The sequence below is a fragment of the Leptonychotes weddellii genome, chromosome 5 (assembly GCF_054177405.1).
Source record: "Leptonychotes weddellii isolate Sample4059 chromosome 5, ASM5417740v2, whole genome shotgun sequence".
In the NCBI taxonomy this organism is placed as follows: Eukaryota; Metazoa; Chordata; class Mammalia; order Carnivora; family Phocidae; genus Leptonychotes; species Leptonychotes weddellii.
The window spans coordinates 140,908,604-140,932,004 of NC_138373.1; the positions used below are offsets into that span (position 1 = coordinate 140,908,604).

The window sequence follows — 23,401 nt, forward strand, 5'->3', positions numbered from 1 at the left end:
AGTCAATCAGAGAAAGACAAATACCATATGATTTTACTCATGTGGTATTTAAGAAACAAAACAAAGGAGCAAAGGGGGAAAAAAAAGAGGGACAAATTAAGAAACATACTCTTATAGAGAACAAACTGATGGGAGGGGGGTGGATGGTGGTTGGGTGAAATAGGTGATGGGAACTGAAGAGTGTAGGTGTTGTGGTAAGTACTGAGTGATGTATGCAATTGTTGAATCACTATACTGTACACCTGAAACAAATGTAACACTGTATGTTACTTAACTGGAATTAATAAAAAATAAAAATAAACATACATTAAATTAAAACAAAATAGGGCGCCTGGGTGGCTCAGTCGTTAAGCGTCTGCCTTCGGCCCAGGTCATGATCCCGGGGTCCTGGGATCGAGTCCCGCATCGGGCTCCCTGCTTGGCGGGAAGCCTGCTTCTCCCTCTCCCACTCCCCCTGCTTGTGTTCCTGCTCTCGCTATCTCTCTGTTAAATAAATAAATAAAATCTTTAAAAAAAAAAAAAATTAAAACAAAATAAAATAAATACAAAATGAAATGAATTAAATTAAAACAAATAATACAAAAGGAAATGAGATAAACTGTCTATATAACTTTAAAGCAAGATTTACGTCTGTTAAAGAAATTGTTATACATACCTGCTTTGTGATAAGGATAATAATCTATAGTTAGCTGTGTAAAAGACAGTTGCATAGCCCCTCCAGTAATACGTCTATTTGACTCTGGAAAAAGAAAAAAAATGGAATTGAGAGAAAGAGAAAGAAACATTAAGCAAGTATCAGAAACACTTCATTTATCAGACAGTCCAAGCAATGATTAACTGTCTCTCTGTTGTCATAGATAATACATTAAGGATTTCAGGAAATGCAATTCAATCTAATCAGTGTTTATTGAGCTCCCATCATTTGCAAGGTACCAAGCTAAACAGTGAGGATACAAAAAGAGCAGAATTTTTATATTTACAGCCCTAAACATATGCCAAGCATTGTTTTAAATACTTCAAGTATACTTGCTCATTTGCTCTTCCTTACAACCCTGAGATAGATACTACTACTACTACTACTACTACTATTATTATTATCCCCATTTTCTAGATAAGTAAACTGAGACACAAAGATGGTAATTAAATAGACCAAGGTCATACTAGCCAAGAAATATAGAGCTGGTTTTGAACCCAGGAAATATTAACCTCTATATTATATCATCCTATCTCTTACTGAAGGGGAAATTTAGCCTATTGGGTTAGGTAAGTTGTCCAAATTAACACAGCTATATGAAGATTAGAAGTAGATCACAACTCAGTGTGACTCCAACATAAAAATCAAATTTTAAAACAGCATGAATAAATCAACTGGAAGTAAGGAAAATACAAATTAAGATACAACTAAGTACAAATGAACATAATTCATTTCAGACCTTTCTGGATTTTAGAACAGATCTGTATGATGAGGGAAATGTTTTGGTAGAGTTTTCCCCTTAAATAACATAATTCAGCTTGTTCTATGAAGGAATATAGAGTGAAAATGTAAAAAAAAGCTTAAAAGAAACTTTTTTTCTATTATTTTGCTTATTACTTAACCTTGACCCCTCATTTTGTTATTTTGGATTATTTTAACTTTTCCATTTTCCTTTCACCTAACTAAAGCAGAAGATGCCAACTTTAAACCAAATGACACAAAGATGGACAAAAGAAAAGAGAACAAATCCTTCTCTAAACTCCAAACTTTCCTCATCTTTTTGTTCCACCCTTTTATCTAGTCAGTGACATCTGGCTGCCTTATCTGATGAAGGCAGGGTAACTTCTGCTATCCAGGATCGTTCTCAATATTTACTCTTTCAGCTTTAAAAATACAGAGCAACAATTTTCACAGATGTACAGACTGTGAATCAGGTCTGAGGTAGAATGGTTAGATATAAATATCCCGGTTTTAAAGAGATCCTCAGCTTGATCCTCAAGCTCACCACAGTCTGAGAACTACTGTCCTAGAAGAAGGTCTACTTGATGAGCCCTCCCAACACTTATGGGCCAGGAACACTCTCCAATGGAGAAACAGAAATGCCTAGTACTTATATTATGGAACCACAGACTTTCAAAGTGACCAAGAGCAGCTTCCCATTTACTCCATTACCTGTGTCTACTAAATAAGGAAAAATAAGAGAAACAAAAGCTAAAAGAAAAAAAACTTACTAACTAGAATTTAGCTTCCTAAGCAAATTTTGGGAGGATTACTGGCGAAGAGACACAAGAAATGGTAAACAGCCACACAGCTGTGTTTACATGTATATGGGGTCAGAAAAATGCAGACAGACCACCATGGGAAAACATGTGTGCAAATAATTATGAATTGAGTATGGACTCAAATTTAATTTATATACAGTTTCAAAATTATGAAAAAGTTAATTCAAAGGCAAGTCTAATATTTAGGCCTTGATTTTTTTAAAACCTAATTTTACTGGTAGTATCTGGTGAAATACTAGCTAACAAAAAATTGTGCTGAAATACTAAGTACTAAAGCAAAATAAAATTTCATACAAATATATATTGCTTAAAATTACAACTTTCATTTACATACCTCATATTAATGATAAAATTATGGCCAGTTATCATACCGGACATACTATGTATTACATATGATAAACAATCCAGTTTTGTAAGAAATCCTAGAAAAACCAAAATAGTTTGAAATAAGCAGCTTTTATTACCTTTTTCTTTAGCATGAATATCATCACAAATGTGTAGATCTAGATGAGAAATCACCAAGTGATGAGAGGTTTCTTTAACATCAAAGTCATTGAATAGTTTCACAATTGCATCATTTAGATCAGGAGCACTTGAGGTCTGTGGTGTCTTCACTTGTTGGGTAGATGGGGCTACCGCAGAGCTCTAAAAGATTCAAAACTGCCTTATCACTTCATGTTAAATATTTGAAATTCCACAAACAAGAAAACTTAAATATCTTTAGTAATGAAGTCGTGAAAAATAAGCTAATATATTTTGTTTTCTATCAATAACTCAATTACCCCCAAATATTTTCTGAATTATATGAGAATAAAGTTAAATCTAAAAACTGGAGAATTATACACAATTTGAATATGAGACCAATGTATTTTAATAAATACTTGAATATTTATATATTTATAGTCCTTATTCTAGAAAATATATTTAGTAACTATTAAAGGCAGCTTATTCAAATAGTATCAGTTCTACCTATTAGAAGAGGAACAAGGGCGACTTGGGTGGGTCAGTCAGTGGAGGAGTTTTCCCCTTAAATAACGTAATTCAGTTTATTCTATGAGGGAATATAAAGAGTGAGAAATGTAAAAAAGCTTAGAAGATACTTTTCTCTATTCTTTTGCTTATTACTTAACCTGGATCCCTCATTTTGTTATTTTGGTTTAACATTTCCATTTCTTGGTTTCAGCTCTTGTTTTGATCTCACCTGTTGTGAGATGGAGCCCCGCATCAGGCATGGACTCAGCGGGCAGTCGGCTTGAAGATTCTCTCCCTCTACCCCTCCCCCACCCCGAACAGCCTCACTCACACCCACACACACCCCACTCTCAAATAAATAAATAAATCTTTTTTTAAAAAAAGAGAAACAAATGCGAGCCCTGTATACATCAGCTGTATACACTATTATATAGCCTGTAAAAATAAATCACTTCTTTGTGAAGTGCTTGTGATACACTGTAAGTGCTCTGGTGCCTCTCGTAAGAGATGAGGCACATCCTTTGAACATGGATATCTGAAGAAGCCAGAAATCAGAAGAGATTTATAACAGACTCTGCATTCAAATTCTTTTCTCCCCAAAGTGAAGAAGCATAGAATACTGCTAAAGTATAAAGACTGATGTGAACTTAATAGCCTAAAATGATTCTATATATGTAAGCATACTGTAAGATCATCTGTTACATAAGCTAAAGAACTGTACATGAAATTTTGATAATAATTAACAAAATGAAGACCAAACTTTTCATTAAAAAATATTAAAAAGTTTCTAATTAAGAACAATTCATTAATAAAAGTATAGTTAGTGATATATGGAAAATTAAAGTATATATATTTTGTATATATACATGTTTATACATTATCTATTAAGAATTATCTGTAAACGAATTTCAAAGTATACTCAGTAAATGAAAATTTCTCAAAGAAAATGATCAAGACCCACAGTAATTAAAGAAAAGGAAAGATGAAATATAACTGTGAAGCCTTAAATTCTAGGGGCTTGAGAAAATTTTTTTTACTAATTGTCGAAGTAACTTCCATAAGACAAATCACTTATTTTTATTTTTACTTTTTTTTTTTAGTAGGTTCCAGGCCCCACATGGAGCCCAACACAGCACTTAAACTCAGGACCCTAAGATCAAGACCTGAGCTGAGAACAAGAGTCAGACACTTAACCAACTGATCCACCCAGGCGCCCCAAGGCAAATCACTTATGTTCTTCTACTTTCAAAGCTTTAACAGCCTACTATTTACATCTATGATTGTACTATTTTGAAGGAAAAAATTCTCCTGTATTTCTTTAACCAGGGTTTCTATCTTCTTCATCAACAAAAATACTGATAGAAACAAAACCATAAACATTAATCTCTACAAACCCTTTTCTTAATGTTGTGGTAGATTCAGTTTTTATACGCTGTTTGCGGGGGGTGGGGGGGAAGTGGGCCATTATGAACTCTTTTGCCTTCTGAATAATCTTAACATTTCTTGGTTTTCAGTGTAGTCTTCCCTTTTAGAGAAGGAAAAGATGAAGCTAATCAAATATTTATGAGAGAAGACGTCTCTCAATTTGTACAGCTGAGCAAAGGAACACTATCAACTACTTCACTCTCTCATCCACTCTCTTGGTCCTCAAATCATTAGGACATTCTATATGATACCTAAAGTAGTAATGTGACAACTACCACTCAAGAAAGAAACTCTGTGGTAGTGTGAATGGTTAAGTAAGTCTACTAAGAAATATTAGGGAGCAACCAAAAATAGTAATTACAAAGACTAACAACATGGAAGAAAATTGTATATATCCACTTACTACATACTAAAACTAGGAAAAATGCAGATGCCTAGGCAAAAAGACTGTAAGGAAATAACTCAAAATGCTGACACTGGTTTTATTATGGTGATAGGATTATAGAACTTTATCTTTGCTTCTAGTTTCCTAATTTGTATCTTTATCTGGTTTCCTAATCTATATTCTATATAAATATATCCACATATCTAAATAAGACCTACAGTAACACCAAAACTCTGTCTACTAGCCTTTAATTTCAATTACCATCTCTGTTACTGACATTCTAAGCTACATAAATCCTCATTGTAAACCTTGACAGACTAGTGTTCATGCCTATGATGGTAATACTTAAAATATTACTTCTATTTCATTATGTTCTTTCAACTTCAAAATGGTACTCATTTATTACCTTTTCTTAGCCTTATCTCCCTTCATCAAACCTGCTTCCTTCTACTGCATTCCCTTTACTTACTGGCTACCAATTATCATTTGAAAATCCTCAATTTTCTCTTCTTTATTTTCAACTGAAGAAAGACTCCGGTATCTCTCCCCAGTTTGGCTTGTTGATTTCTTCTTTCAAACGATTTCCAGAGGTTCAAATCTACCCCTTTTTTAGACTGGCAATCTTTTTCTTCTTCAGCCCATCCAGTATAATACCACCAAGCATTATTAGATTTCCTTTCCTACTAAAAACTTCCAGTGGCTTCCACGTGCCTACAGGAAAAAGTCCAAATTCTTCAACATATAACAAATGCCCCTTACATCCAGTCACCACATACGTCTGCCTAAACTTGGGCTACCCACCCAGAAAGACCACTCTGTGTTAATAGTTCAGTGTTCTGTTCATCAAACTTTTAAAATCAGGTTCCCCCAGAGAATTATAAAGATATCTCATTGGATAAATATTATTTATTGGTAGAATGATATAAGGTTTACCATCAATTCCTTATTTCATTTTTACGGCTAAAAGCTCTAGAAAACTATTCATATAAATAGGTAAATTGGAATGAAAATGGTTTTATTTTAGCAAGATGACATGATTCTTTGAATTCCTTCAAATTACATGCCAGGATTCATGAAATGACTTTAAAAAATTATTTTTAATAATCTAATAGCTGATATGTATAGACAGACCCTACTTCAAATGTGTTGAAAACAGGGGTACCTGGGTGACTCAATCAGTTAAGCGTCTGCCTTCGGCTCAGGTCATGATCCTGGAGTCCCGGGATCGAGCCCCGCATCAAGCCCTGCATCGGGCTCCCCACTCAGCGGGGAGTCTGCTTCTCCCTCTGATCCTCCCCCACGCATGCTCTCCCACTCACTCTCTCTCAAATAAATGAATAAAATCTTTAAAAAAAATTTTTTTAAATGTGTTGAAAGCAAAGAAGTGGAAGTAGAAACCACATGACTTGTTACTTTGTCATTTAGTCATTGACTTCCAAGACGAGTAACAGTATTTCAAATTACCTCCATCTTGTCACACCCCAAGCTTTTTTAGTATTTTTCCTCTCTTCTTGGACAAATCCATCATACTAAGAATAATAAGAATTAAGAAGAAGGCCTTTCATTTGTCGAGTAGGATAAGAGTAGTTTGGGAAAGGGAGAATCTGACATTTTAACATAAGCACATTCTCTGGCAGACCAAGTTTAAGAAATAACACATCAAAATGGGGTATGTGTAACCCAATTTCCTTAAAACCTGGAAAGGTGTGTATCTGAGAGGCATGTGTATGTTATTCTCAAAAAGACTTCTCTAGTAACGCCAAACTCATTTTTATCAGAAATACCATGCTCTTTAACAATATACTTGTGCAAAAAACAAAAAACAGAAAACAATATACTTGTGCAGATTCCATTCCCTCATCTGACACATCCTTTCCCTCACCTGTAAACTTCTCATTTTTAAGACTTGGTTTCATTATCCTCTTTGTGAAACCTTTCCAAACTATGCAAGCAGTTGACTACAACTTCTCTATGCTTCTATGTTTCCTTCACTCCTTTATTTGCACTCTAACATTTAAGATGAACTACAATGACTTGTTTTATATTTGACTTCCCATTATACTCTGAGATCCTTGAGGACAGGGTCAGATAATATTCATTTTTACATCTACAGTGTCTAGCCCTGTTCCCTATCACATAGCAGCTAGATAGTACCTAATGCCAATTCAATAGTCATAGGAAAGCTTAAAATGTATGCTACTTCCATGCACCAAGCCAGATCACCAATAAGCCATATATCTGAGATATATTACTCTGTTTCCAAAGAAATAGCTTCAAAGAAATAGGATTTTACAATATCCCTTGTTTTTATTAAGAACAGATACAATGCTAACAGTTTTGTGTTGAACTTCAGCAATTTCCCAGGGTTTTACATCTTCTGTAATATTAATTCTCACATTTCTCCCTTGACTATACCCAAGTTTTTTTCCTTTTGCCCTTACTTTAGTAAGTTTAAGTTGTATTTTACTTCCTGAAAACAGGTATTTATTTTTTATTTATTTTATTTTATTATGTCAGTCACCATACAGTACATCATTAGTTTTTGATGTAGTGTTCCATGATTCATTGTTTGCATATAACACCCAGTGCTCCATGCAGTATGTGCCCTCTCTAATACCCATCACCAGGCTAACCCATCCCCCCACCTCCCTCCCCTCTAGAACCCTCAGTTTGTTTCTCAGAGTCCATAGTCTCTCAAAAATATGGAACGCTTCATGAACTTGCATGTCATCCTTGCACAGGGGCCATGCTAATCTTCTCAGTATCGTTCCAATTTTAGTATATGTGCTACCAAAGCGAGCACGAAAAGAGGTATTTATAACATCAAATACTTTTATGTCATCGTTAACTCTAGTGCCTAGTACAGAATTCCAAACAAAATAAGCATCATATAGTCAGAAACACATTTAATATATGTTTTCATATAGATTCCATGTGTAGAAAATTATGCAGTAAGATATCTAGATAAAAGATTCTTGGACTCAAAGTCTTACAATCTATTTCACATAAAGAAAATAACTAACCATTCTGATTTTTAAACCATTTACATATTAAGTATTTTCCTCTTAAAAGCATACCTGCGTGGGGCGCCTGGGTGGCTCAGTCGTTAAGCGTCTGCCTTCAGCTCAGGTCATGATCCCAGAGTCCTGGGATCAAGCCCCGCATCGGGCTCCCTGCTCTGCGGGAAGCCTGCTTCTCCCTCTCCCACTCCCCCTGCTTGTGTTCCCTCTCTCGCTGTGTCTCTCTCTGTCAAAAAAAAAAAAAAAAAAAGCATACCTGCGTAGGTTCTGGAGCCATACTCTTCCTTTGTTCTGTTGATTTTTCTATTGCTTCGCTAAGAGATTTTGCATATTGTACCATAGCCTTCAATTGGGAATCCGTTAAAACCCATAATAAGTCATCCAATATTAGAACTAACTTTGTTGCAATAACATTGCAGTCCTTTAACTGTCAGAAAAAATGATTCATAAAATTAAGCCAAGACATAAAACTTACAATGCACTAATGTTTTAAAAATATTTAAAATGTCTGCATGAAATTAAACACAGATCCTTCCTTCATTCACCAATTATTTATTGTGCTCCTATACTATAGAAGGAATATCTCCTTGTATTGGAGATAGAGCGGTAAAAAAGACTGACAAATTCCTGTACCTTAACAGATGCACATTATACAGGTACACGCACTTATATAATTTAATTTTGCACTTATAGCTAATAAATCATAAAATTACCTATATTAATTGTGCTAATTCTAGTACAGAAAGAAGCATTAAAATTATAAACTGAATGCTATTTTAACCACATTTCACAATATTGTATTAAACATTATACTGAAAAAAAATTTTCAATTTAATTTAGAATATTTGTGTCTAGTGATATAAAACATATTGTTGAGACTTTAAAAGTCATTACTCCATTAAATTTCATTACAATCTACAGTGAACTTTCAACTTCTGATATCTTTAAGTAACTATCTTCCCTATTTATCCAAATTAGCATTCATATCTTAATAACCTTTTAAAAGCTAGTTTTGGCTACTGATAATAGAGGTTTTGCTGTTTACATACTCCTAAGTAAGATTCAATAGAAGAAATGAAATTATAAGACAGTTAATGTTCAAAAATATTTGGCAATTGGGGCGCCTGGGTGGCTCAGTTGGTTAAGCAACTGCCTTCGGCTCAGGTCATGATTCTGGAGTCCTGGGATCGAGTCCCACATTGGGCTCCCTGCTCAGCGGGGAGTCTGCTTCTCCCTCTGACCCTCCCCTTCTCATGCTCTCTGTCTCCCATTCTCTCTCTCAGATAAATAAATAAAATCTTTAAATATATATATATATATATATTTGGCAATGGAGAATCTATTAATCAAAAGTAAAAATCTAAGTGTTAAATCCAGAAAATTGAAAAATATTATTACACTAGATTTCTTCAAGTACTGCTTGAGCCACTATATTTCCTTTTATTTTGCTTTGTTTTAATATTCCAAGGTTTCACCTGAAAATTATTTAAAATTTCCTCTCATTCCACTAGTTATCACACGAACCAAAAAGGTCACCCTGCTGACTTACTCTTCTTTTAAGTGTGACTCTGATTTTTGATTGGTTGGTTATTAATCGAACAGGAGCACACATAATTCCAAGATGTGAACTTTGAGTAGCATCTGCCTCTATTCGAATCATCTGCCAATTTATTTCTTTAAACGTCAAAACCTAAGGAGAACAAAGAGAATAGCTTCAGTTACTCAAGCAAAACAGAACTGAGAGACATGTAGATTTGTAAAAACAACAAAAAGCTAAACAAATAAGCTAAATAAAATTTTATGTCTTTACTAATTTTCTTATGACATTCTAGATATATTCACTATGCTTTTATTTTTTAAATTGTATAGTTACAACAAATTCAGTAACATATCTTCAATTATATTATTTATAAAGCTGTTTATACTTCAATTTTGATATAAAGTACAAAGAGCCTTTGAATCATGTGAACAAAAAAAATGTAAATAACATTTTAGCTTTGTATATTTAAAATTCAATTCTGAGTAGCTGAGAAGTTAAAATGGGGTTCACTAAAAGAAGGGGTTTATTAACTCTATAAATTGAAAGATTACAGTAAAAACACTAAAATATGCACATTTTTAATTAAATAAGAGAAATACAGAGAAAAGTATAGTTAAAAGGTAAGAGTAAATGTAGTATGTAAATCTAGGTAACTATAAGAAGTAAGTATTTTAAAATGTCCTCTTTATTTATCAGTGACTAAAACATTTTTTTAAACAAAGAATGAAAAAAAATGTTTACCTCTCCTCTCTGTGGATGTTGAATACGAGTAAATCTTAAATCTCCATGTTCCCAGTTTGCATTTACGCTATAGATCCTTAGCTGGGAAAGTTCAAAGGATGCATTGAAAGCTTTTGCTCCAATGCGGATAATAATGGAATTTACAGAAACAGTAATTCCCTCAACTACTTTTTCAGCAAAGCCATATTCACTGGAAAAACAAAGCAAAACAAAATATAATGCACTAAAGCCAAAACAAATCATTAAAAGGTTATCTGTTAATATTCTCACACAAGTGCACAAACTGACCATTATATTATTCATTTTTATGTAAAAATTTCTTGGTTAAAACAATAATCTAGGCTGATTACATGTAAATTATAAAAATGTTCTTCTCAAAATGATAAAAGATTTTTAAAGTTTAAGGTTACTCTTTATTTTGTAAGTTTTTAATTTTATTTCCAGTATAGTTAATATACAGTAATATATTACTTTCAGGTATGCAATAGTAACCTAACAATTCTATACACTATTTAGTGCTCATCGGAAGTGTACTCTTTGATCTCCATCATCTATTTCACCCACCCCTCCCCTCTGGTACCCATTAGTTTGTTCTCTATACTTAAGAGTCTGTTTCTTGGTTTGTTTCTCTTTTTTTCCCTTTGCTCGTTTGTTTTGTTTCTTAAATTCCAAAATCATACAGTATTTGTCTTTCTCTGACTGACCTATCTTGCTTAGTACTATACGCTCTAGACCTATCATGTTGTTCCAAATGGCAAGATTTCATTCTTTTTTAATGGCTGAGTAATACTGCATTGTAGATATATACCACTTTTTCTTTATGCATTCATCAATCGACGGATACTTGGGCTGCTCCCATATCTTGGCTATTATAAATAATGCCGTAATAAGCATAGGGGTGCGTGTATCCTTTCTAATTGGTGTTGTTGCATTCTTTGGTGCAATTCAGTAGTATTCAGTGTTGTTGCACTCAGTAGTACAATTACTGGATTGTAGGGGTAGTTCTATTTCTAATTTTTTGAGGAACCTCCATACTGTTTTCCACAGTGGCTATACCAGTTTGCATTCCCACCAACAGTGCACAAGTGTTCCTTTACCCCACATCCTCACTAATACTTGTTCCTTGTGGTTTTGATTGAAGCCATTTTGATAAGTGTGAGTGAAGGTTACTCTTTATTTTTTTTGAGAGAGAGAGAAAAAGAGAGAGGGCCCGTGTGCATGAGCAGGGGGAGGGGCAGAGGGAGAGAGAATCTTAAGCAAGTGTCACACCCAGCAAGGAGACCGATGCGAGGCTCCATCTCATGACCTTGAGATCATGACCTGAGAGGAGATCAAGAGTTGGACACTTAATCAACTGAGTGACCCAGTCCCCCCTGAAAGGTTACTCTTCAAATTAGGTTATTATATATAATCACTATCCAAAACTGCCTATTCTCAAGTTGCCAGATGTTCAAACAACTGGAATCTACAAAGTAAATAAGAAAGCTAAATTCCTGACACAAAGAAGGCTACAGACTATAACTACAATATAATCTCAAATTTAGGAATAAAGTCAGAAAAAGTTCATATTCTCTAATCCAATTCAGCAAATATTTATTGAGCATCTACCATGTGCACAATGCTGGGACATAAGGAAAACTGAAATATAGTTGTGGTATTCTAGGGCTCGCAAGTTACTTGGAGAGGAAAAACATAGGAACTGAAACATTAGGCAGTCTGTAATTAAGTGCTTTAAAAAAGGAATCATCATTACACTTGGTAGAGGAAGAAATTGTTCATAACTAAGGAAATCTATCTAGGAAAGAAAAATATATTTCCTACAGTGAGTGATAGGAAGAAGGGAAATCTTATATTAGGGAAAAGTACAAGGAAAGGCACAGAAAAGTAGGAAAGTAGAGGTCATATTTTGAGAATAATGAGTAGTACAGTATGACTGGAATATAGACTACCAATATATTTTGGCAGGAAGGGTAATAAAAGTTTGTCCACATAACACATTACTTCAATTATTATCACTATGACCATTATTCCTAAATCTCTATCCAGATTTCTCCCTAGAACTTCAGAGTGTTAAAATTCAAATGTCCACCAGCTATTTCCACGAGGCTGACTCCCATACATTTCAAAGCCAACATATATAAAAGTGAACCCATCATTTTTATTGATCATGTACATCCCTCTCCTATACCTGCTGCTAAGCGTCTTGATTTACTATCTTACTGAATAAATTACCTAAGCTTCCTAATCCTCAGATGACCTATCTTTTAAATCAGGTAATACTTTGCAAGTTACATATGGGTTGCATGCAATAATGCATATGAACCAAACAGTCTATCTCTTGATTCATGATACTTTATGAAATGTAACTATTATTTACAATATTATGGAAAACTAAAGAGGAAGAACTCATCAGCATCCTAGGGAGAAGCTGCTTTAATCCCAAGGACAAATACTTGGTCACTTGGCTAGAAATATTCCTGGAGTTGGAAAGAATATATTATTCTATAATTATTATCTGGCAATGCCCTTTGGAATATCCAACCCCATCTGTTCTAACTTGTGCATTAAAAAAAAAAGTGTTACAACTGAATTGGAATATTTACCACCAGACGGGTGAAGCCTGAATCAATGATTAAAGTCTACAAGTTTCTGGCTATGTCATCCATTATAAATTAAAAAGGTGAAATTCCAGTATTCAAACAAGTCTCTTCTAAGTTTGATTAATCTTCACAAAGATGTAGATCTCCTCTATATGAAGTGATAAAATTTCTGAACTTACAAATTTACTAGATCATTAATCTATGGGAACATAATCAACTCACAGGTGTGGCACAGAAGGTAAGGCCAGCCTGTTAAATATTCATTTCCCTGTATTTTAATCTCATAGAGACAAAATCATATTGATCAGTGTTTCTCCAAGTTGTATAAGTATAAAGAATTGTTAAAAATACATAATCACATTCTTGATAACCATTCTAGACCTCAAGAATCATAATTTCAAAAAAAGGGACCTAAAAGAATATAGATTTAATAAGCATCCTAAGTGAATGCTATAATCAGGCAAGTCTGGAAAATGTGGAAATAGGTTAACCATACTGCCATACATAAAAATATAAGGATTATCATCATATGATTACAAAGCCAAAATTATAAAGCTTATTGATACTATAAAAACATGAGTTAAGAAGAACATTATCAACAACAGCAATTTTCCTGATCTTCTTTTCTACTTTCAATAATCTTATAAACACCTCTACTTTTTCTCCAATTTTTTGGACTCTATCCAACATGACCAACTGCTCCAATCTACTCTATCACACATGAAATCATAATTTAAACTTTAAAATCTCAAATTGCTGGATGATGTATAAACTACAAAGAAGTTAATGTGAAAGCTCTTTTCCCAGTCACTATTACCTGTAGGCCAAATATAAACTGTACACCTGATAAACCTGGCCTTCAGTCAACTCTTAGCAGTGGACTGATGGATCACCATCAGATTCCTATGTGGAGTGTTACTGATCAGGCTATAGGTATTCTCACAGAAAGCACTAATGTAAAGGTAGTTCAACCTTGGTGAAAGAGGAAGGTAGAAATGCATGAGTGTGTGTGTCTGTGTATCTGATGTGTACGTTCATTCTCTTTTTATTTTTTTAAAGATTTTATTTTTAAGTAATCTCTATACCCAACATGGGGCTCAAACTTACAATTCCAAGATCAACAGCCACATGCTCTACCAACTGAGCCAGCCAGGCACCCCATGTACGTTCATTCCAAAGAAGAGTTTTATCATTGGTTTGACATAGCACCCGAATTCTATAAAATGTTCAGGGCTGCTGCGTTCTACAACTTGAGGAGGCACTAATCACATTAAAATCTATGTGAACATTTTACATGAATAGGTGCACAAAAATTAGTGCAGAAATCCTGCCTTAAGAAAATGATATATAGTATGAAAGCCAAATGTAATGGACGCAATAATAAACAGGCAATTTTTTAAAGATCCATTTTTTAAGGGGCGTCTGGGTGGCTCAGTTGGTTAAGTGTCTGACTTCACCTCAGGTCATGATCTTGGAGTCCTGGGATCCAGCACTACATCAGGCTTCCCACTCAGCAGGAAGTCTGCTTGTCCCTCTGCCCCTCCTCCTGCTTGTGCCCTCACGCTCACTCTCTCAAATATATAAATAAAATCTTTAAAAAAAAATCTATTTTTTTAACATCTAACTTTTTAAGACTTTGCAAAATGGCCCCCAAGCTTCTACTTTATTAGCACCTGATTTTATCTATGAAAATCCAATTTATATAAAGTGTGAACATTCTATATTTCATGAATTTTAGAGTAACCCAAAAGGCCTATAATTTTTTAGGACATCAACTTAACCCTTAAGAGTCATAAAAGTTCCACTGATGCATAGAATAAATGAGAGGCAAAGAAACTATTCAGAGACTAAGATATTATCTGATTTATAGGATGTTTTTGGTTGATCATTACTATTTAATATCAAGGAAAGCAAGATGAATAAAAGAGGCTAAAAATCAATTCTACAACTTTGGCAACATAATACCAAAACTGCAAGATATGATGGGGAAAGGTGACTGAAATAGAAACTGTCTGAGGTTAGGAAATTTTATTTTATGTTCCATTACTACAGATAACAGAGCTGACTACAGAAAAGAACTCCCTTTGCAAGTCATGCAGATTAAAGGAAATAGCTTACCTTTGTCCTGAAGCAGTTGCAATTGGTGATGGGCCATTAGGATTTCGTGGTTCTTCACATGTACTCATTTCCATTATTACTTTATCCAAGGACTAATAAAAATACATTAAAAATTTAAAAATTAGGTATTTTATGAAAATATCATGTAACACTATTTTCTCTTTCTTTAGGAACAACGTAAACAGTAAGTAAGCGGAGTTACTTTAAATGTCTCTCTAAAAGTCTAAAAAGACAAATACCAAAACAGAAAATGTGCTCAGTCCTTTCTCAAGGCATCTGATAAAAAAGCTGTGGGCATCTAGGAGTATGAGACAAAAATACTACAAGTAGCCATATGCTGCTGAAATCATCAGATTTTACAGAAGCCCAATCTCTAATTCCAGAATGTATGATATTATTAATTGCTAAATGAGATTATATATTAATGAATGGGATTTAAGTAGCTGTGAAAGCTTATCCCAATCTAAGACTTGAGATTTAAGACACGCAACACTGAAAAATATGAAATATGCAAGAAATGTGAAAAAATAAACATTGCCATAATGAAAAAATGTCTTTCAAGCTAATAGTTTTGCTTGAAGATCAAATGTTCTTAGTAGTCATCACTAACACAATTCAGTCATTCTTCATTCTCTATTTTAATATAGCATTTATTATCCGAAATTGTCTTGTTTACTTGTTTGTTGTTGGTCTCCTCTATAAAAATATTAAGTTCCCTCAGGGCACAGGGAGGGTACTCAATAAATATATGTGGAATGAATGAATCAATAAATGACCAAATGACCAATCTTTCTTCAATTTTCCATAAAAAGGAAAGTAGGAGGCTCAGTTGGTTAAGCATCTGCCTTCGCCTCTCAGGTCATGATCCCAGGGTCCTGAGATAAAGCCCCTCTGGGCTCCCTGCTCAGCGGGGAGTTGGCTTATCCCTCTCCCTCTACCCCTTCCCACCCCACTCTTGTGTATGTGTGTGTGCTCTCTCTCAAATAAATAAATAATAAAATCTTAAAAAAAAAAAAGGAAAGTATATTCAGGTGCATATTATTTAATTTAGTAGATCAATAAAATCAGAAACACAGTTTGAATTAAATGTTACTAAAACTGTCATAGTATGTCAATAAAGAGCTAAATGATACAATAAAAATATAACAACTTAGAACATAATACATCTGAAAAATTTTAAAGGACCCTCCCATTTTAAAACTCAAACTTCTCATTTAAGGGCTGAAAAAACTAAGTACCATCCAAATAAAATGAAAGCCAATCTGTAGAAAAGCCAGAAGACCGTGTTTCTATGAAACAAAAGATTAATATTAGCAGAATAGTTAGATCATATGCATATATAAATGTTTATTTCTGAGGCAAGTCAGAACTCACCAAACAGATGGGATGTGTTTTCAATTTTGTCCATGGAATCTAACAAAAAAAACAAATTTTTTTTCTTTAAAATCAATCATTAAAAAATAATTTAAAACAGCAATCAACACAGATTTGCTCTAAATATAGTGATAGACATACCAAATTCTATCAGATGACTTTTTCTCAAATTGCAAAGTAATAAACTGAGCAACTCACTTAGACTCTTGAAATTAGATGTACCTATTTTATATAAGAAAAGACTACTAATCATATTTTCTTAGTTATCTTTTAAAATAAGAATTTTAGGTCCTCATAAGTTTCTTTTTTCCCAGACCTTAAAACACATTTTAACTTCATCATTGATTGATTTAATTTTAAGTAGGCTCCATGCCCAACGTGGGGCTTGAAGTCACGACCCTAAGATTAAGAGTCACATGCTCTTCTGGTTGAGCCAGCCAGGCACCTCTTTAACTTTGTAATTTAAACTAAGATTTTCCAGCAGAGCATAACCAGTCTTTTATTCATTGAACAGTTTTTTAAATTCTAAAATTCTGACCATGGGATGCCTGGCTGGCTCAGTCTTGGAAGAACATGTGACTCTTGCTCTCAAGGTCATGACTTTAAGCCCCATGTGTGGAGATTACTTAAAAATAAAATCTTTAGAAAAAAATTTTTTTAATAAAATAAAATTCTGACCAATCTTTTTGTAGATATTCAAGAAAAACACAAAGGTGAGGGCACTCAGGTAAATGTAGGCAGTATCAAATAATAATGTTCAAACATACACTAAAAAGTCACATCTTTATAGATATTTGGGTTAAAGGTCACCATTGAACAATATAGGAACTTTTCTACAATCTTTTCTTTGGAGTCTAATTTTAATTTTATGAAACAGATTACTCAGGCAGTATTTCTACTGAGCAGACTCTCAAAAAAACTGGTCTTTAAGAGCAAGAAGTGATATGACATACAATAAGAGTCAAAGGTATGCAGGAATAAATTTTAATAAGGAGGAATAATAATAATAAAAGAAAACTTAAAAATCCTTGAGGAAGAAACAAATGAGGAAAAGAAATAAAATTTCAAATAAAAGTACAATGTACAGAATAAGGTAAGGACTGATGTTTTCATGTCTTTATTTGAAATCATGTTTACTTACTACAAATTTAAATTGTCCCTATTAACAATAAATCTTATGAAAAACTATCTTTGAATATATGCCAAATTTAACCAATTATTTTATTAATAACTACCAATACTTTATTTAAATGTTAAAATTAAACTTTAAACAAAAATTAAACTATAAATTAATAATATATTAGCATATGACTTCAATTAAATTTATCTGGCACATATTCATGCAATTACTTAAACATAGGTATTTGTCTTTTTAAATTGTTAATGAAAATGTTTTTTTATAGAACTATCTAAACTAAAACAAAATATTTATTTTAAGAGATAGGAATGAAATAAAAAATGAAAACAGAAAATGCTTTGCACAGATATCAAAGTCTCACCCTAATAGATGCTTTATTACAAAAAACTTTGTTGATAGCAAGCCATGTTGGCAAATCCAACATATTCTGGAGCACCTCTTCATCCAACTCCAAATTCTTCAGTTCACCTTCTCCTTTGAGGGTACTTAGATTTATCTTGTCAGGAGATAAATTTTTAGTAAATCTGAAAGAGAATATATATTGACATTCATTTTAGTGTCAGTTACTGTACCCTAGTCATTCTTGCAAATATACAAAGCATTAAAAATAATAGCAGCACAAAGAAACACAAAACTTCAGTGACAGGCTCTACTTTAATCCATGTTTTTCAATGAGGTTTTGTTATTGTTTTGATCTCTCTCTTATCCATAGCTCTCTTATACAAAGCCTACAGTGTTTTTAGCATATATTTGAATATCATATTTCTACATACATAAAATTCTGGTTCCTACTGTCTTTCAAATTAATGAATATTTAAGTAACATCCACTTTTCACCAGGTACTATGCAAGGCAGTAGGGATAACTCAAGGCCATCCCATAACCACGTGTTGTTCACTTTGCTACAGACCACATCACAGAAAGGAATATTCCTATTTTACTAACCAACCTACAAGGAAGGTTAAGGGAATAAGGGGACCCTTTAGAAGTAGCAATAGCAGCTGCTACCCATTCATCATCCCAAGAACAATATCAAAGGATATTAGTACTCCTTTTTAGAATCATCCAGAGATTCCCAGCTTCAGAAACTGACCCAGATCATTCAGGAATAAATTAGAGTACACAAATCTTTTTCTAAAAGGTCTCTGAGGAAAGGGATTATGCAACTCTACTTGGCAGCCAATTTTGGTGTTTTCTACATGAGACTTAAAAATACCAATTACTTATAATCCTAAATTGGCTGTACAAATACCATTTATCCTTTCTGTAGGAGTTAAGATAAATGAAGTAGTAAAGTGCTTAGTAAAAGTGCCAAAAGTCACATGGGAGACTAGATCCTAAATTCTAATTAAAGAACACAGATTCTCTATGATGAATTAAAAATGAAAATTCTTAAACTTAAGAAAAAAGACTGGAAATAACAATAATAGTTAAAACAATACTGGACGTTTTCCAAGGGTTTACTGTGTACCAGGTTCTTTGCACGTAAGCATTACTACTTCATTTAATTCCTACGATAAACCATTAAGGTCAATACTATTTTTATTCCCACTGATTTGATAAGTAAACATAATGAGAAACTAACTTACTTGCCCAATATCACAACTAATAAAGATAACAGTAATAACAATAAATTATACATATACATTAAAGTACTTCCATATACATCACTTTATTTGATCCTTACAACAACCCTAGTTTGTCTCTTTTGCAGCCATTACTGAAGCAACAGCAGCCAAAATGAAGTTCAATCCCTTCGTGACTTCTAACGAGAGCAAGAACCATAAAAGACATTTCAATGCACCTTCCCACGTTCACAGAAAGATTATGTCTTCTTCCCCTCTTTCCAAAGAGCTGAGACAGAAGTACAATGTTCAATCCATGCTAATCCAAAAGGAGAATGAAGAACAGGTTGTGCAAGGACACTACAAAGGTCAGCAGATTGGCAAAGTAGTCCGGGTTTACAGGAAGAAATACATCATCTACACTGAATGAGTATAGTGAGAGAAGGTGAATAGCACAACTGTCCATGTGGCCATTCACCCTAGCGAGGTGGTTATCACTGGACCAAAAGTGTACGAAGACTACAAAAAGATCCTTGAACATAAAGCCAAAACTTGCCAGGTAGGAAAAGAAAGGGTAAATATAAGAAAGAAACAATTGAGAAGATGCACAAATAAAGTAATGTTATATATGACTTGAAATAAAAACTGTTCAAATGAAAACTATAAATAAATAAAACAACCCTAAAAAAAATGAAAAACTGCTAACTTTGCCCAGGAAGTACTTTTTTCAAAAATGAAACTACTGACAAAATTAACTACCAGCTAGGGGCGCCTGAGTGGCTCAGTCGTTAAGCGTCTGCCTTCGGCTCGGGTCATGATCCCAGGGTCCTGGGATCGAGCCCCGCGTCGGGCTCCCTGCTCAGCGGGAAGCCTGCTCCTCCCTCTCCCACTCCCCCTGCTTGTGTTCCCTCTCTTGCTGTGTCTCTGTCAAATAAATAAAATCTTTAAAAAAAAAAAAAATTAACTACCAGCTAACAAGAGTTATCAGCCAGTCTTTTACCTTTTTTGAAACTAATTATTAAAGTAACAAAATAAACTGGTTATTCACATGCCCTACACATCAACAAGAATATCAATAAATACACACATGCTTCATTTCATGCTTCCCACTGACTCTGCACCAGAGTTTCTTGAGCCATATTTTATCGGGATTCATATCGTCTCACAGAATGTCAGCTGAGAAATACAGAATTCACATTTAACCCATATTTGACCAGTGATGCTGGGTTGTATTATACTGACCACCAATCATGTTTGGTTTAATACTGTGATGTTTCCTGACAGGCTTTCACCCCTAATCATATAGGAATGACCTGCCACTACCTCAAGGCAGATTATTAGAGCTAGAAGGGAGCATTCACTAAGTACTTACTGAGAATTCACTATTCAGACACATACACTGACAAGCAATACACTCAAGGAGTCCCTGCCTTTGTGCATTTCTCAGTTCTGTTGGTAGACAGAACACCAAAAACCATGACTAAGAGAGAATACAGTACAGGGTTTTAATCTAGAGCTTCATTGAAAACAGGGCCTTTTGAGATGATATTTGAGAATGAGTAGTAGAACTTAACTCGGCAAGGAAAAGAAGGGAGACAGAAGAAAGAGTATTCCAAGCAGAGGGAATAAAACACAAAGAAAGGTTCTCAGGCTGGTATAAAATAGAACTGCAAGAGGACCAAGAGAGTAGAAGATAGATCAGAAAGGGCAAAGGGACTGATTCTACAAGGCCTTGACCATTTCATTCAATCATTCATTTAGTAAATCCTAATTGATACCTATAAATTAACAAACAATGGAGATATGACAATGAACAAAACATAAAAAATCTGCCTTCATGGGACTTAAAGGGACAGAATTCTGTGGAGAACGAAAAAATAAGTTAAATACATAGTAAGTCAGATTCTGACTATGGAGGGGAAAAAAACCAAAATAGTAAGATAGCAGGAATAAGCAGAGAACCTTTTAATTTTTAAAAGGATGGACAGGAAAACACTCAGTGAAAAGATGACATTCGGGCAAAGATCTGAAGGAAGTGAAGGAGGTAGCTATACAAATATCTACAGGAAGAATGCTCTAGGCCAAGGAAAAGCAAGGGTAAAAACCTGAGGTGGGAAAATGCTTGGCATGTCTGAGGAATAGCAAGAAGGTCAATGTGGCTGGAGAAAGGGAGCAGAAAGGCAAGAGTAAAAGGAAATGAGTTAAGTTAGAGAAATAAGAGGGGCCAGATCACACGGAACCTTTAAAACCACTCTGAGGACTCTGGCTTTTACTCTGAGTAAAAATGAGAGTGAGTGAAGATGGTTTTGACTAGAATAGGAAATCTTTTTTTTTTTTTTAAAGATTTATTCATTTTTTATTTGAGGGGGAGAGAGAGAGTGAGTGTGTACACGAGCACAGGGAGAGAGACTCTCTCTGCAGACTCCACGCTGTGTGTGGAGCCCAACACAGGGTTTGATCTCAAGACCCTGATATCATGACCTGAGCTGAAATCAAGAGTCAGACGCTCAACCAACTCAGCCACACAGGTGCCCCTGGAAACTTTAATTTTCAAAGGTTCACTCCATTGAGAATATATGAAAGGGAGGACGTGGACAGAAGCAGGCGGCCCAGACAGGAAGTTACTGCAATAATCCAGGTAAGAGAAGAGCTGCCCTGGATCAAGATGGAAGAGTAAAAAGTGATAGAAAAGTCGAGAGAGATTCTGAAAGTAAAGCCAACAGGATTTGATTGTACAGAATGACGTCAAGGATGACTTCCAAGGTTTTTAGTCTGAGTATACGGAAGGATAGAGTTACCATTTATCAGGGTTAAGAAACAGAGGGAGAAATAAGTTTGGGATTAAGGATCAGAATTTAGGCTTTGAATAGTTTAATTAAGAGATGCCCATTAGATACCCAATAAGAGATGCCAATTACGTAAATATTCAAATCTCATTCAGTAGCTGCAGATACAAATTTGGTGATCACCAATGTTAGAGATGGTATCTATAGTTGCAAGATGGAGACAGAAAATTAAATGGCTCAAGGACTGTGGTCAGAGACCACTAAGAAGCCAAGAAATGTGAAAGAAACCAATAAAGGAGATTACAAAAGAAGAACCAGTAAGGCAAGAGAGAAACGAGGTTGCTTTAGAGTTTTGTTTTCTTTATTAAGGTAAGAGAACTCAGCAAGCTTATATGTTGGTGACAATGATGCAGAAAAAAGAAAACTACTGATGGTACAGTAAGGACAGACAACTGCTAGAGCAAAATCCATGATTAGAAGGCAGCAGATACAGTATACACGAGGAGGGGGTGGCCTTGAATAGCTCTGACATTGGAAAGCATGTTAATACTCTATATATGTAAAAATAAAATGAGAAAGAACGAGAAGAGGGGAAGCACCTAAAGCTGAAATCAACCTGAAACAACCTAAATATATTTCAAAAATACTATAAGCATATTTATTTATTTATTTATTATTATTTTTTTTGTTAAAGATTTTATTTATTTATCTGAGAGAGAGAATGGGAGACAGAGAGCATGAGAGGGAAGAGGGTCAGAGGGATAAGCAGACCCCCCGCTGAGCAGGAAGCCCGATGTGGGACTCGATTCCAGGACTCCAGGATCATGACCTGAGCCGAAGGCAGTCGCTTAACCAACTGAGCCACCCAGGCGCCCCACTATAAGCATATTTAAAGGGAAGAGGAAGAGAGGAAGGACAGAGGGACAGATGGGCAAAGACTAATCGGAGTAACCAACATTTGACTATATATCCTTAGTGCTGGGCAAGAAGGGATGTAAGGGTGTGTGTGTGTGCATATGGGAGGGGTTAGTGAAGAAACCAAGCAACATCTTGACCGGGTATGTACAAGAATGTTCATCTCAATGACATTTACAAAGGGAAAAAAGTGAAAGCACTTAAATGTCCAAAGGGAAATAATCTCTTTAATTATATCATGCTACATACATATCAAGTAATATGTCTTGCCAGCCATATAAAGAAAATGCTTATATTATAGTGAAAATTTGAGGTTTAAACTTACATACTGTGATTTCAATTATGTAAAAAATACATTATAAAATGTCAAATATCAAGAGTAGCTATGATTGGTAAGATTTTAGACTTCTTCGTCTTTATACTTTCCTATATGTTTAAGTGTTCTAATAAGGAGCATATGTCACTTTTATAAAGACAAAAATTCGGGGCGCCTGGGTGGCTCAGTCGTTAAGCGTCTGCCTTTGGCTCAGGTCATGATCCCAGGGTCCTGGGATCGAGCCCCGCATC

General features: G+C 34.5%; 1 protein-coding gene, 1 non-coding gene and 1 pseudogene across 2 annotated transcripts in view; 1 reads left to right on the forward strand and 2 right to left on the reverse strand.

Moving 5' to 3' along the window:
• The window catches only part of BLTP3B (bridge-like lipid transfer protein family member 3B), a gene marked incomplete at its 5' end in the record, with an annotated part of 76,453 nt that extends 58,331 nt beyond the window's left edge, over window positions 1–18,122 (reverse strand). The window contains 8 exon segments of the mRNA XM_081818987.1: window positions 656–739; window positions 2,721–2,901; window positions 8,315–8,485; window positions 9,608–9,748; window positions 10,340–10,529; window positions 15,058–15,149; window positions 16,432–16,470; window positions 17,931–18,122. Coding sequence (XP_081675113.1) covers window positions 656–739; window positions 2,721–2,901; window positions 8,315–8,485; window positions 9,608–9,748; window positions 10,340–10,529; window positions 15,058–15,149; window positions 16,432–16,470; window positions 17,931–18,122 — 1,090 coding nt within the window.
• On the reverse strand, window positions 7,735–7,841 carry LOC115939841 (U6 spliceosomal RNA). The gene has a single exon (XR_004074614.1). It is a non-coding gene; the product is annotated as a U6 spliceosomal RNA (small nuclear RNA).
• A 1,186-nt stretch (window positions 18,123–19,308) lies between the features above and the next one.
• LOC115939838 (large ribosomal subunit protein uL24 pseudogene) lies at window positions 19,309–19,748 on the forward strand (annotated as a pseudogene).
• The last annotated feature ends 3,653 nt before the right edge of the window (window positions 19,749–23,401 follow it).